The sequence below is a fragment of the Chlorocebus sabaeus genome, chromosome 14 (genome assembly GCF_047675955.1).
Source record: "Chlorocebus sabaeus isolate Y175 chromosome 14, mChlSab1.0.hap1, whole genome shotgun sequence".
NCBI lineage: Eukaryota > Metazoa > Chordata > Mammalia > Primates > Cercopithecidae > Chlorocebus > Chlorocebus sabaeus.
In genome coordinates, this window is record NC_132917.1 from 46,076,336 (window position 1) to 46,091,880 (window position 15,545).

A 15,545-nucleotide genomic window follows, 5' to 3' on the forward strand; every position below is an offset into this window, starting at 1 on the left:
AGGCTGCGGCCGCGCCTCCCCATTGGCCAGGACGCAGTGAGCTGCCCGGAGCGCGGCGCGGGCGGGGCCTGCCGGCGCGTGCCCGCCCCCACCCCCGCGCCGGTGCCCGCCCCCACCCCCGCGCCGGTGCCCGCCCCCCGCCCTCCGCGCCCGCCCAGTGCCCGCCCCGAGCCGGCCGACGGAGTTTTTAAAGTGGGCTGGCGGCCGCGGGAGCCTTACGCTCGCGAGCGGCCCGCCGCACAGCTCCGGCGCCCGCCGCGCTCCCGCCCCAGCGCTACTGAGGCGGCCGTACAATCCTCGGCAGTGTCCTGAGACTGTATGGTCAGCTCAGCCCAGCCTCCGACCCTTCCGACTCCCAGCATTGGAGCCACTTTTTTTTTTCCTTGAAAACTCAGAAAAGTGACTCTTTTTCCAGGGAAAAAGGAACTTGGGTTCCCTTCTCGCCGTCCTCTTTTCGGGTCTGACAGCCTCCACCCACTCCTTCCCCGGACCCCGCCTCCGCTCGCAGGTTCCTCCCCGTCACCTTTCTCCACCCCCACCCCCGCACCTAGCCCGCCGCGCGCCACCTTCCACCTGACTGCGCGGGGCGCTCGGGACCTGCGCGCACCTCGGAGCTTCACCACCCGCCCGGGCCGCCGGGAGCGGACGAGGGCCACAGCTCCCCACCCGCCAGGAAGCCCAGGTGCTCGGCCTCTGAACGTCTCAAAGGGGCACAGCGACAATGACAGCTGACAAGGAGAAGAAAAGGTAAGCGGGAGTCCGGGCCGACCAGGGGGCCGGTCAGGGGCTGGTCCGAGGCCAGTGCCGGGCTGCGATGGGCGGCGCGACCGAGAGTGTTTGGGAGAAGAGTGTGGAGAGGTGTTCGGAACTCGAGGCTCGGTTTGGAGGGCTGTGAGGGGGAGAGCATGTGCCCGGTTTGGGGGCGCGGAGCAGCGGCTTTGCAGTGGAGACTTCTGTGGCTCGGAGGAGTCGGGGATCCGCGCGCGCAGCGAGGCCAGGAGGCCGAGGGAGATGGCCTGGAGGTCGGAGGTGCTTCCCCGGTGCCTTTGGAAATCTCCCAGCCACCCCGCACCAGATTACCGTGGCCACTGGCGCTTAGAAATGTTTGTGGGTGCATGTCCTCGACTTTCTCTGGTCTCTCATGTTGGGGCAGCATCCACGTCTCTATTTTTCTCTGGATTCCCGGGGTCCTTCCAAATGCGCTCCTACGCCCGCGCCGTGGCCCAAATGGGCAAGGGGGGCGGGAGGCGGAGAGCGGCTTAGGGACAGGATCCCACCGAAGAGCCGGGACCCTTCAGAGCGCCCCGCTGCCCGGCTCCACTTCCCTCGTGGAGAACCCACTTCCCTCGTGCCGCACCTTAACTCTGGGGAGAGTAGGTAGTGAGTGACCTGGATTGCCCTGCGGGGGCAGGTGGTTCGGTGTGTAGGGAGCGGACGGCAACACTGGACGTCCCTGGCAGGTCCGGGTGTCTGTCTCCTAAGAGGACAGGGAAGGGCAGCCACGATCTGCCCGCCTGCTCTCGCGAACCTCTCGGCACTGGGTGAGAGGCAACTCCGGCCAACTCTTGCTGCCCTCTCGCCCTCTCCCGGCCGCTCCCAGTCCAGCCGGGCCTGGCGCTACCCAAGCGAGGGTTCGAGCCCTCTGCGCGGCCGGGCAGAAGCAGGTAGGGCCTCATCTTCTGCATATGTGTGCGGCTCGCCGCCTGTCCCCTTTCTCCTCCTGTCTCCACCCCTGCGGCCCCAGTGGCCTGGAGCTTCCAGCCCCGCGCTCGGCCGCGGCTTGGCGAGGCTATGCTGCGGGAAGCTGGAATCCAACGCGCGGCCGGCTGAACCGCCTGAGCCGCAGGAAACCAGCGGCAGGGCGGTAGTGAAGAGGTGCGAGGATGAGGAGGGCCCACCTGCGAAGCAAGGGAGGTGACTGGTCGGGAGGGTTCACTGCCGAGGTTGATTTGCTCTTCCAACTTCCACTGCGGGACTGGAGCCAGAAACCTTGTATCCTCCGGTCGAAAGCGGCGGTTCCCACCTCGGGGCACCGATAAGGATTTGATAAACGGGAGCGAATCGCGCCTGTCCTGGCTCGGCGCCCGGGCCCTTCATTGCGGGATCGCTAGGGGAGGGGACTGGGTCCTGCTCCCCTTTCCTGGCCGCAGTCCCCCCTTTCGCGTCACCGTCGCGCCCTCACAACCAAGACAAGTGAGGGAGCCTTGAGACTGCAGCCGGCACATTCCCAGGGCCCTCGGAGCCGTCCTGGGGTTCCGTGTCTTTTGAAGGCAGCAGAACAAGGAAAAGACTCTAAGATTCCAGTGCGTTTTGTGAAAACCAGTTATAGTGCTAATAATGACTGAACCATCGAAAAGCAAAATTATAGACAGCTCCTCTGCAGGCGCTCTCGGGTCCGGAGCCGGCGAGGGAACTTGTGTATTTTACAACTGCGAAGCCTATCGGGAATGTGCCAATCGCCAAGGTGGGGCCTGATAGTAATCTTGACAAATGTGTGAAGTGTCAGCTCCTCCTGCGCGCCTTAGCGCCGGGTTTGTGCAGTTTTGTACCGTATATACCGAGAAACTTGGGAGCAGGGGAAAAATGATTTCGACACACCCGGCTACAGTACCTGCTTCGTTAGCGGGCTGTTGGAGAGAGAGAAGGAGCAGGAATGGGAGCGGGAAGAACGTTGACTCCCAATTATTGGCGAGAGCGGCCGCTTTAAGAACCACTGTCGGGACTGCCTGCGAAACGCCTTGGAAGCCGCTGTGTGAGCTGCGGCTCCGGGCTGGTGGCCACGCCAGGGTGTCCGCCCTCTTCGACCTGCCTGGATTTTTGTGCTGCAGAATGGCAGGGCAAACAGCGTGTCCTTCACCATCTAGAGCCCCTTAAGGGGCTGTCCAATTCCTGTTGGACTAATCATTTTGAGACTCATTTACTTTTCGTGCCTGGGTCTGTTTGCTGGCTACAGCTTCTTTAGCGACTAAGATGTAATTAAAATATGTGAACCAATGCATTGAAAGTTGGTGTTGTTATGTAAGTGGCTGCTGTAGCTTTCCTGAGTGCCTCACAAGGGCGATGTGACGGTGAGGGGGCTCTCGGCTGATGATTCTGCCCACTAGTTCTTACATTTTGTGTTTCTTTGGTTTATCAGAGCAATTTCTTCCCCCAAATGCAATGTGGGCAGAACATTTGGAATATTCCTTCTAACAATGGCCCCTCAAAAAGTGGGCAGATGATTGTGTCCCAAAACGTTCACGTGTCGATAAATATGTTAATGTTTAATAATAAAAGAGTTTGCTTTCTAAACGGTAGTTGGCTGGCTGGCCTCGATAGTACCAGTTTTGGTGGTAGTGGGCATTTGCGATGACATCACAAATGTCAGAAACTGAAGCCTGGTGGGTGGGGGTACTGCACTTTCACCTTTTTGTGCATGCATCTATTAGGAATGCCCAAGTCCTTTCACTGGGAAAAAATGTGGAAATTCTGGGGTGCATGGCGTTTGGGGAGTGGTTCAGGCAAATGTAAATGAGATCCTTGGATAATCAGGGATCAAAGTCCCGTCCCAAAGCCAGACCTAGGTCCAGACACCTCCCCGGAGTGCCTCTACAGTAGTGCTCAGTACACTAGGTCTAGCATGGAAGGGGAATTGGAGACACCTGGATCAGAAGTTTTCAAGCTCTCTCCCCGTCCTTCTGACAGCTGGACTTAGTTGTTCCTCTCCTAAAATCAAGTCAAACTCCATCATTATTCCAACTCTGAAGGGAAAAAATATTGTTGGACAATTTCTCTCAATTTAAACATATATTTTAAATAAATAGTCCCATGTTTCCACTGTATTACGAGTAGTGCAGGATGATACAGAATTGATGTAACACATTGTTGGCTTGAGTATTTAAGTTTTAATTCATACAGCTTTCATGAAGTTCAAAAGAATGCCATCATTTCAAGTTTTTTCAGTGGTGCTTATAGGGAGCCTAGAAATATTTTATAAGAGACCATGGAAACCATCTAGTCAGACTTTTCTCTTTCTGGATAAGGAGACTGATGCCCAGAGAGGTTAAAAGACTTCTCCAGTCATAAGGAAAATTAGTGCTGATAAGAGTCAGGGCTGGTAGTGGTGGCTCACGCCTGTAATCTCAGTACTTTGGGAGGCCGAGGCAGCGGATCACCTGAGGTCAGGAGTTCAAGGCCAGCCTGGTCAACATGGTGAAACCCCATCTCTATTAAAAACACACAAAAAATTAGCTGGGTGTGGTGGTGGGTGCCTGTAATCCTAGCTACTCTGGAGGCTGAGGCAGGAGAATTGCTTGAACCCAGGAGGCGGAGGCTGCAGTGAGCTGAGATACCACTGCACTCCAGCCTGGGCAACAGAGTGAAATTCTGTCTGAAAGAAAAAAAAAAGCCAGAATCCTGGTTTATTACTTTCAATTAAGTATGTATGTTCCTATTGTTCACAGGAGAGTACCCCAGCCCAGAAATATCTCTAGATAGTGAGGATGATTTCCAAAGGAGTGCCCTCCCCATCACAACTCTCAAACCACTGAACCTTATAGAAAGGAGATTTGCTTTTCTAGATAATTAATCAACACCTTTAGGCTGCAGTAGAAGTGATTGTTTGCTTTTTGCGGGAAAAAAAAAAAAAGAAGAAGCAGAGTTGGAATTGATGCTGTTCCCAGTGTCTGTAAACTTTGGGAAGTATGAATTCACTGTTTTAGTTAGAAAAAAATCTACTTGTATAGGTAGACCTCATTAAACAAAACCAATGCAAGGACCACTCCCAGTGGGGCACATTGCTGTGGGAGGTAGAGAACATTCAAGCAGCTGCTAGATTGATTTTCATACTGGGTGAGTTGGCATTTTCACTAGGAGTGAAAACCATGAGACTAAAACAGTTTAATTTACTTAGAATGTCCCTCTTCCTTTCTCTGTCTGCGTGTGTGTGTGTGCGCGCGCAGGAGGGGGTGATTCTCAACTTTCTAGGAATGTATTAAGTGAAGTGTTTAGAAATGGAAGGAACCAATTAGATAATTCTCAGTGCTCCAGGATTTTAGGCTCACACATTTGAAAATACTTGCTGTCATTAATTGTCTTGAGATTTAGGCTTTTCCACTTTTCAGGAAATCTATCTAGTAGTGTTTTGGGGGTTTTGTTTTGTTTTCCCTGGTTCTGCCCTATGCCAACCTGCTAGTTTCCCTTTTCATTTTAGCCTGATGAATCTTCCCGTTTGCTTTCAGTACTGACCATCGCTGGTAGTTCATAACAGGTCTTTTACCAATATTGTCAAATTAGCAATATTGGCTCCTGGGGCGCTGGTACTCTATATTTCCACCGCCCTCCCCACCAATACCATGCTACCTGTTCACATGATGTACACCAGCTCTGATACTCTCTCTAAGATATAATCCATAAGACAACAAACTTGTATTGAACACCTACTCCTAATCTGGCTAAAATGCTAAAGAGAATACTAAAAAATAGGGGATATGGTCCTGGTTATCAAGTTGCTTAGTCTGATTAGAAAAAAAAAAAAGGAGATACAAGGAAGCTTAAGTGAAAATATAAGGGGTTGGGCGCCTTATAATCCCAGCACTTTGAGAGGCCGAGGCAGGCGGATCACGAGGTCAGGAGTTTGAGACCAGCCTGGCCAATATGGTGAAACCCCATCTCTACTAAAAATATAAAAAATTAGCCAGGCGTGGTGGCACGTGCCTGTAGCCCCAGCTACTCGAGAGGCTGAGGCAGGAGAATTGCCTGAACCCAGGAGGCAGAGGTTGCCATGAGCCAAGATCATACCACTGCACTCCAGTGTGGGTGACAGAGCAAGACAACGAAAGAAATAAAGAGAGAGAGAGAGAGAGAGAGAGAAAGAATATAAAGAGCTGACAGCTTACATGCTTTTCTGTAGAAATCTATTATTTTGAAGCAAAAGATAAGCTCTGAGTAGCATTTCAGGTAATAACCACTCCCCCCCGTCCCCCCCCCCCCCCACATAAGCACACACAATTATTTAAGAGTATTATATGTATTTAGAGGTGGAGAAATTTGTTCCTAGTGTCCCTGGAACCACACAGGGTAGGTGCTGACCACCAGCTTAAAGACTGGCTCAGAAGGAAGGTCAAATGGGAGAAGGCAGTGTTTGGGGGATAATGAAAAGACAGAAAACACACAGGGCTCCCTGCGATGTATTCCTTTTCGTGTACTTCAACCCCATACATGGAAAGGCCCCTGAAATGGAATGTTTCCTGTTCTTTACACACTTGCTTTGGGTGGGGACATGGAGAGGGGGCTGGCGGGGGTCCACAGATGACAGGGGTAGTAATTTCTGTTCCCCCGAGAATATCAGTGGAGACAGCTATGACTCCAGGAAGGCAAAGAAGGCAGAGGGAGCTTCTTAACCAGGCTTTGTGAATGGGTTTCAGAGGCTGGTGTGTAAATCTCTGAAACCGTGTGCAAGGCATTATGTATAGAAGCAACTTGTTCTGAAGGAAGTCTGTTCAGCTCTCAGTAGCCTTTCGAAGGTTCTAGGATAGGGAAAAGGCAAGCCCTTGCTCTCGGATGCCTGATTTGGTGACTGCCTTATGTTTCAGAATCTTCTATTCAGATCCCAGGCAGTTCTTGTGTTTCACTGCCATTGCTGCTCCCTGTGGTGGAGAACGGGGAGGAGGATAGTGTATCTAGTAAAGGTTCTGAGGTGCTGCTTAATCTTCCCTGTCCTGGCGTGTCTGTCCACCTACATGTCTGCCCTCAGTCTTGGGAGGACGGGAAGCTGAGTGCCCTGCACAGGGTAAATACTAGTATGATTCATTTTGTTAATGCTTCTGAAAAATCACTGTGAAAACAAATTTATCCTCAAGTATTCCATCATCCTCAAACAGTTATTTGGAGGACCTTCATGTACTAGGAATGTATGTGTTCTTAATAGAAATTATATTTTGCGGCTGGGCGTGGTGGCTCACACCTGTAATCCCGGCACTTTGGGAGGCCAGGGCGGGCGGATCACAAGGTCAGGAGATTGAGACCATCCTGGCTAACACGGTGAAACCCTGTCTCTACTAAAAATACAAAAAATTAGCCGGGCGTGGTGGCGGGCACTTGTAGTCCCAGCTACTTGGGAGGCTGAGGCAGGAGAATGGCATGAACCCAGGAGGCGGAGGTTGCAGTGAGCTGAGATCACGCCACTGCACTCCAGCCTGGGTGACAGAGTGAAACTCTGTCTTAAAAAAAAAAAGAAAGAAAGAAATTGTATTTTGCATCAGGACAAAACAAAAAACTGACAGTCTTATTTGTGCCAGTGCCGTCCTCAGAACTTTATGTGGATTAATAATCCTGTGAGATAAGCCCTGTTATTATCCCCACTTCATTGATGGGAAAGCTGAAGTCTAGAAAGGTTAACTGCCCAAGGTCATATAGGTAGCATGGGCAGAGCTGCATTCAATCTGAGTAAAGGAGGTCCCCAAAGTCTATACTCTCAATGGGTGTTCATATATCCTTCCCTTACTGAAGATATCTATAAAGTATGTAATACCACTTCTGACTCACAATAAGTGCTCTATAAATGATAACTGCCTTTGTTGTTTTCCTTCTAATTATTATAATTACTTTTCTTTTTGTGATTTATCACTTGCATCAAACCTCACAAGCAGATAGGGATGGAAGATCTGAAAGGCCAACATGGAACTCCTGGAATTTCTTATTTTTCATGGGTTTTCCTAGACCCTGACAGGAGGTGGTTCTCTCCTGCCCCAAGAAGTTCAAAGCTTTCCACCTCCCACCCTTCGCTGGTGGCAAGACTTCAATAATTACTTCAGCCTTCGGACTCCATTGTGCAGGAGAACCTGTTAGAAGCTCTTCCTCTGTGGCTTCTGAAGAACCATCAAGATGCACAGGACTTCCTGTGGCTCTTTTGATCCTTTTGAAATTGCAAGCACAGGAAGGAAAGAATGGATAGGGGGATAAAAAATAGCTATGATTGTTGTGATAATAGCATGTTGCATTTCTACAGAGCCCTTTCGCTGATGAGTCCTGAGCCTTCACAGCCATCACACTGTTGGCCTCTGCACTGTGAACCTAGAGGGTACCTTGAGTTTTTCCAGTGCTGTCAAACAGAATTGCATTGACACATACCTTAACCAAGAGAGAAGCGAGCCGTGTTGGCAGCTGTGCGTCACAGTCCATGTGGTGGTCATCCACGGGGTGCCCCTAACAGCATCTGTAATTTTCAAGTACATGTTGGGTGTAATTTGGTGACCGTTGTCTGTTCCCACTGTTGGAAGCCACAGAACTGATCTGATGAAAGCATATAGTGAAGAAGAGTGGCGAGACCCTTTGTGAGATCCCTGGAGCTGAAGAGTCAGGTGTGGAATGGACAAGAATGTTATCCACTTCTAAGTGACCTTGCTTTTTCTAATTTCTTAAGAAATACCTGTTTGCTTGACTGCCTTAGGCTGTTTGCAGGGGCCACTTGTACGTCAGCAAAACTCTTACTAGATGACATCACTGCCAGAAGTTCCACGTTTCCAGGAGGTACATTTCCCACTGCCCCCACTCCCCCGAACTTGGAAAGATTCCTCAGTTTTAAAGTTGTAAGTAATTTCCATGCCAGACAATGATCCTGTGAACAGACCCTTTTCTCATGTGGAAAAATATTTCAGAAAGGGTGTCTTGTCAATGAGAAAAATGACCCCATTAAAACACGTTTATTTGCCATGTACTCATCTGACATTTTCTGAATTCTACAAAGCCATAGACTTGGATTGTTAGAAGTGTCTTATACACCCCTAGTGACTTCTTGAACTGTCCCCCCCATCCCCAGCCATGGAACTCTCCAATTAAAAAAAACTAAGAGATAAGTGGTAGCAATCATAACAAATTAGTGATTTTATGTGGTTAGGCTGTGTAATCAAACACATGGTCAGGAAAGTGGGTCCAGTATGTTGTACTCTTGATTGTGTGCTGAAGGTAACCCCCACTGCCCTGTAGGCTGCCCCCAGAAGCAGGGGGTACAGCTGATAGTATTCTTACAAGTTAATCAATTCTGTAACAGCTTTAGTTGAGTTTTTTGGTCTCATTTTTAGTCCAAGGTGCCCTGATGTTGGCCTGTGACTATGGGGAGTCAATGGCTTGTTATGAATAAGAGGCACATGAGCTGAATCTGAGAAACTTCAGAAGCATTTTATACGTTGTTTAAAATACATCTGTTAAAGTATATGATTATTTTTTGGTAATCACTTAAATCATTGTGCTGTGTGTCTACCCAGGCAGTATTTATCTGTCTCTCCATGTTGTATTAGTATAGTGTTAAAAAAAATACACATATTTTACTCTCGATAAAAACTTTGCATACTGTCACTACTTTGTATAAGATTTTTCCTGACTGCCTCTGGGTAGGGGGCAGGGAGCAAGAAGACTATCATTCTTTCCTTCCTTTATATTTGGGAAATGGAGGTGCTGAGAGAAACAAGCCACACTGTCTGAAGTAAAACCTACAAGTGGACCTGGGTGTCCATGGTGAGGGAAGGCCCATATGTACCACCTTGGGCTCCAGTTACAAGGTAATGAGCCATGAGCACAAAAGGGTGACTCAAAATTCAATGCCAACCATTCTCATTACTAATGAGTAATTACAGCAAATATTTACAGGCCTCCTTCCTACCTTTACGACTTCCTGTTACTGAAGCACTTTGGAGTATTGAGAAAGATTGTCCTGGAAAAATACGTCACACACAGTTGCAGGAAAGAGTGCCTTTAAGCACACAGAAAAAATTGGTTACTTGGCTTTGTTTATGAATTCCACATAGAAACAACAGAAAATTGTGCCTTTTGGGGGACTGCTTGAGAATCCTTTCTTCTGCATTTCAAGATAAGATTTTAAAAATCACATATATCAAATATATGGGGAAATGAGACACAATGTTTTTAGAGAGTGTCTAGAAATAATAGGACCGTGCAAGTTAGTACAGCAAAATTTGGGATCAAAGCACGGGTCATTTGATAAACTCTCTTTTATGAACATTACCTCTACAATATTTTTCTAAATGAAAACAATCACGCTTAATAGAATTAATCAGGATGGGAGCTAGAAGCATATAATTCACTTTACACAGATTGGAGTCAATCCTCATAATGCCCCTTTCCTGTATATTTAGTTAAAAAAGCACTCCAGTGAGATTGCTTTCGCAGTAAGTTTCTGCAAACCGCTGTACCCTTGTATTTCTCTCCTGTGTTTCCAAGAGTTCTCAGATGCTATTTTCGAATGGCAGCGTTCACTCCAGTGCTGGCTGAGGTTGACGAAGCTAATTTTGGTGCCTTGGTGCCCAGGGTGAAGGGAGAGAGAAATCCTCTGCAGAGCTAAAAGGACTCTCTGGGGCCTGGGTTTGGAGCAGTATGGTGTTGTTGGACACACCACATTTCACCTTTAGAACCTTTATTTGTGTGCTTGCACAACAAATGTTTACCCAGATATTAAGATAAGGAAAGTATGAAGGTCACATTTCACTGGTGACAAGAGAGCTTCTATAAATGTAACCACATTGTGCGGCAGGAGTCTGTCTTTTATTCTGTACCTGGGACTTAGGGGGAGTTATTGGTGGGTGGGGCATGGGAGTTGAGGCTCTTCTTGGTTTTTTGGCTTTCTTGCCATCACTCTGTTTGTCTTGCCTCAGCTGATATGCCCCTCCCATTTGGTGAGGGCCTCTGTCATGGCCAAGACATCTAAGGAAATCCTAGTCTGTGTGGCTGGGCACTGTGTGGTCCCCTGACTCTCTAGAGTCTTCCGGACTTCCATGGAAATTAGTGCCCCTGTGCATTTCCCTGCTAACTGACTGGAAGGCACCCTGGCTGCTGAGATCACTCTCCTAGTCCCCTGGAAGAGGTCTGCGTGGTGCTGATCCTGCAGCTGTTTTGGGCCTCCTCAGCAGGATTGTCCTGTCCTCGGAGCACGGAGAATCCTGAGTGGGACAGGGGTTTCTTTTGTGGATTTGGGTGCTTCTCTTAGGGATCTCCAAAGACTAGCTAGACACTCAGGGCCTCAGTGAAAACATGGGTCCTTGGTCTAGTTTTCTTCCCAAGGGCAGCCACCATGGCAGTGGGAGTTCACCTTGCTGACTACAAGGGACCCCACCCCACCTCTATCGCCCATTCACCATCATTCGCTGTGCCTCCTAAGTTCCTAATACACAAGCCTCCTCCCAGAGCCTCAAAGGCAGTGCTTCCGTACCCATTCCCACTTCTGTTCCCTCACACTAGCTCCTCCATTTGGATGCTTTCCCCCTCTCTTCCTATTCAAATAGCTCCTACTTTTCTATTGTGAGCCCAGGCTTCCCGAAATCTTCACAAAATCACTAAGGGAACGTAGAAATTTCCACAGTGGCACTCCCACTCCCTGCATTGCTAGCTTTTGGTTGTTTGCCAAAGAACCTGCTTATATTTCCTTGTTATCTAATGACACTTTATTTGTTTTTGCCTTTCTAACAATATAGCATGTTCCTGAAGGCCAAGGATGTCTGATTTTCTAATGTGCCCTAATACCTTACTTTTTTTTTTTTGGCTCTGAAATCCTGCTTAGTTTTTTTAAAAAAAAAAAATAATAGAATTGCTTTGTTCATGCCCCTTGGGTTACTTGGAAAGCTTGCCTCTTGTGCTCTGCTTTCTTCATTTATGTAGATTTGACCCCTTTACTTATTTCCCTTTAAAAAGAAAGAAAAAGGAAAAGAAAAAATTGGGGGGACCACAGTCAGGTCTTATTGATACATAACTTTATATCAGATGCAAACATCAGGCTAGTATTATATTAGTTCTTCACTTCAAGAATGCCTTATACACTAAGGTGAGTACAGCCAAACAAAATACTCCAGCTTAATCTCAAAGTTAAAAGCAAGATGGGGAAGTTGTGCAAGAGGGCACTAGCTCTCAGTTCAGAGATCATCTTCCCTGGGAAGCCTTCCCTGATTAACTGCACATTGGTTACCCCTGTGTTTGTATATGGTCTTCAGTCTGTGTTTTGTTATTTGTATGACGCTTTTACAACTTGCTTTTGAAGGCTGGGGGTGGCATATATCCCTGATCACCACTTAAGTGGTAAGCCCTTCAAGAGCAAGGACCCAGTCATTTTTTCCTGTTACTTTTTTCCCCGACAGAGGTCAGAATAGAGGTCTCTTTAGGTGCTCAGTAATTATTTGTAGACTGAGTAATTCTGTCTGTATCAGGAACTTTGGGAGTTTGGTGTAGAGAACTGGAAGCACAGGTAGACACTTTGCTCACATCAACCTAACTTATCCTCATTGGTTATCCACCATGCGTATAGGAGGGTTCGTGGGATCATCACTGTGTGTAGACATTTATAGGTTTCTCCCAAATTCAGGTGCTATGCTGTACAGGGTGAGGTTACAAAGAGGCGTTAGATGGACCCTGAACTCAGGATGTCCTAAAATGATTTGTTTAAGCAATATAAGATGGTTTATGTTAATGGATGTCCAAGCTCTGGCTTTACAATGTTGCCATCTTGTTAGGAAGTCAAAACCAACTCAGATAAAACATTGAGCAAACAATGGAAGATTGATAGTAATAAAGTGAGAGTAAGGGTAAATAGATCTTGTGTGCTGGGAATAGTTAGGGAAGTGATTAGTGGAGATTACAGAGAGGTTTCCTGGAGGAGCATGAAGATCTAGGTCTGTCTTGAAGATTAGGTAGAATGTGGATAGGCAGATGAGTATCGGGCATTCCATTTGAGGTGAATTGCATAAGCAAAATGAGGAGGCAGGAATAAACAGAGTGTGCAGGCCAGGACTGGTGAGCCAGTTCCTTCCAAAGCTGGATCTGGAGCTCTGTTAGCAGAAACAAGATGAGGACCAGGCCTGGGCTGGCACTGGGAAGTTTAGGGGCAGGCCTTCCTGAGTCATGTTGTGATGGAATCTTTGGGTTGCCTTGGGGCCATGGGAGCAGCGCATGCCTCTTCTGGCACATGAGAAGCTGCTCAGGACATCTCCATTAGCCCTCCAACCAGAAGCCTGGCTCTAGTGTGAGCACCAAGTGGGTGGTTGGAGGAGGCCATGATTTGTCTTCTATAATATTGACCTCAAAGCCGCCCCTGCTAGCCCTTAGTAAATCAGTCATGTGTGAATGTGCCCAAATCAGTCCGATATATGTTTCTTTTTGGCCTGTACCACTTCTCAGGGTAATAAATGCCATGTCTGAGTCTCCTAGTCTATGGAGTGGGAGCTGGAACAGGACAGCTTGCTGTATCCTAAAATAGCAGTGACCCTCATCCCCATGTTCTCTTTCTGACGGTAAAACCTTTGTCCCTCTCATTATTTGATGAGGCTCTCATTCTTTTCTCATTCTGGATTCTAGGTTTTTGAGTCTAACAATTATGGAAAGATAGAACAGTCCCTTCAACATCCCACTATTTGTAGGGCATGAAACAGCCAAATCCAAGTCAGACCATCCCTTTTATGAGTTTCTACCAATAACTGTTAATTGCACACCCTGTACAGAGCACTGTGACCAAGTTGTTCCTTGACCTTCTTTCCTAGTGTTGGTCACAACATTCCCTAAAGCCCTAACTCAAGTTCTTGGGATGATACCTCCAGAAGAGGGAAAAAAGGAGCCGTCTTCCTGAAGTCACCTGGGTAGAGCAGTTGGGGGTTTTTCCCTCCTTGAGCAGGTGTAACCTTTTCCCTGGAGGAATTTAGAAGCACTTAAAGTCACAGCTGAACACTGTGGGCCAGGCCTTGGCCAGAGATCCCAAATCACTGGAGAAGATTCCATTCCAAGGACCAGTAGAGGCCAGCCGGTCTCATCCAAGTCACTTTAGCTCACTCTGTCCACTGGTACTTTGAGGGAGGCCATATAACTCCTGAGTACTTTTGGCTTGGAATTTAACCTCACAATGACAACTGCATGTTTGGTCTTTTTTTTTTTTTTTTTTTTGGGGGGGGGGAGGGGGTAGGGAGTCTTACTCTGTTGCCCAGGCTGGAGTGAAGTGGCACGATCTTGGCTCACTGCAAGCTCCACCTCCTGGGTTCACGCCATTCTCCTGCCTCAGCCTCCCCAGAAGCTGGGACTACAGGTGCCTGCCACCATGCCTGGCTAATTTTTTGTATTTTTAGTAGAGACAGGGTTTCACCATTTTAACCAGAATGGTCTCGATCTCCTGACCTCGTGATCTGCCTGCCTTGGCCTCCCAAAGTGCTGGGATTACAGGCGTGAGCCACTGTGCCTGGCATGTTTGGCCTCTTATTCCTTTTCTGTCCCTCTAGTAATAAATGCCTGTAGAACTGGGAAACTGCTGCCTGGTCCAGGCAGGATTGGTTGGTTCAATCACCCACTCCACAGTCATCCTCTGCTCATTGCCTGCTCTGTGCAGGCTGCTGAGCCTCAGGTCTGAGAGCAGGGAAGGGCCCTCTGCAGTTAGGTGGAAAGGAGCCTGGACTGTCAGAACCAGGACCTGCAGTCCTTTCCTGCACTGGAGCACAGTGCAGCCCAAACTAAGGGAACTCGTCTCAAGAATCTCTTAAGAACTCCCCTAGGCCAGAAAGTGTTGTTTACCCAAATCTTGCCATGGCTAGAAATTTGAGTCTAGCCGGGCGCAATGGCTCACGCCTTGTAATTCCAGCACTTTGGGAGGCTGAGGCAGGCAGATCTCAAGGTCAGGAGTTCGAGACCATCCTGGCTAACATGGTGAAACTCTGTCTCTACTAAAAATACAAAAAAAAAAAACCTAGCCGGGCGTGGTGGTGGGCGCCTGTAGTCCCAGCTACTTGGGAGGCTGAGACAGGAGAATGGCGTGAACCCAGGAGCGGAGGTTGCAGTGAGCCGAGATCGTACCACTGCACTCCAGCTTGGGGGACAGAGTGAGACTCCGTCTCAAAAAAAAAAAAAAAAAAAAAAAAGAAAAAGAAATTTGGGTCTAGCATCTACCTTCTCACAGCTCCAGGTGGACCTCCAGAAGGAAAAGGAAGATGTCCTACCAAGCTAACCTGTGACTAGATCTCTGTTAGAGTGTGAAACCTATGAACATATCCATGTCTATTCCGTTGTGTTCATTTCCTTTTCTCTTCCTTTTTAAAGTAAAACATCCTTTTGAAAAGTTCCAATGTTGCCTTTGCTGAACTCCTAGGAAGTACTTTTCCCCACCTTGGCTAGTGAGATGTTGAGACACGGGCACACCTGAGGGTGGTGTGGTCACTGTGGCCGTCAGCCAGCCCAAGGCCTTAGGAAAGCCTGGTGAGCAGAAAACCCAGGCAGAAAGGAGTCTGGGTGACTGTGAGCATTGATTCCTTTGTTCCTGAGCCATCTCTTTTGAGCACATTTGAAACCATTTTCCATACCCAAATCAACATAAGCCTGGTGTTTCCAGGCCACCTGTATCTCCTTGTATGGCTCCAAATATTACCAGGGCAATGACGACAACTTAATTCTTCTTGAGTTAGATCTTCAGGGCCAAGGCAGAGTACATGTTTATTTTGGAGAGAGACAAACTTTCACCCACTTGAATTTCTTTGCCTCCAAAATTAGCGTTGGGATGACCACAGGGTTCTGTGTTTCTTGGCTTTTATCTTGCC

At 48.2% G+C, this 15,545-nt stretch overlaps 1 protein-coding gene across 1 annotated transcript in view; it reads left to right on the plus strand.

Moving 5' to 3' along the window:
- The first annotated feature begins 471 nt into the window (after nt 1-471).
- Nucleotides 472-15,545, plus strand: part of EPAS1 (endothelial PAS domain protein 1) — an 89,843-nt gene continuing 74,769 nt past the window's right edge. Inside the window, exon 1 of the mRNA XM_007970745.3 lies at nt 472-747. Coding sequence (XP_007968936.1) covers nt 722-747 — 26 coding nt within the window. The 5' untranslated portion in view covers nt 472-721. The remainder of the gene's footprint in view (nt 748-15,545) is intronic.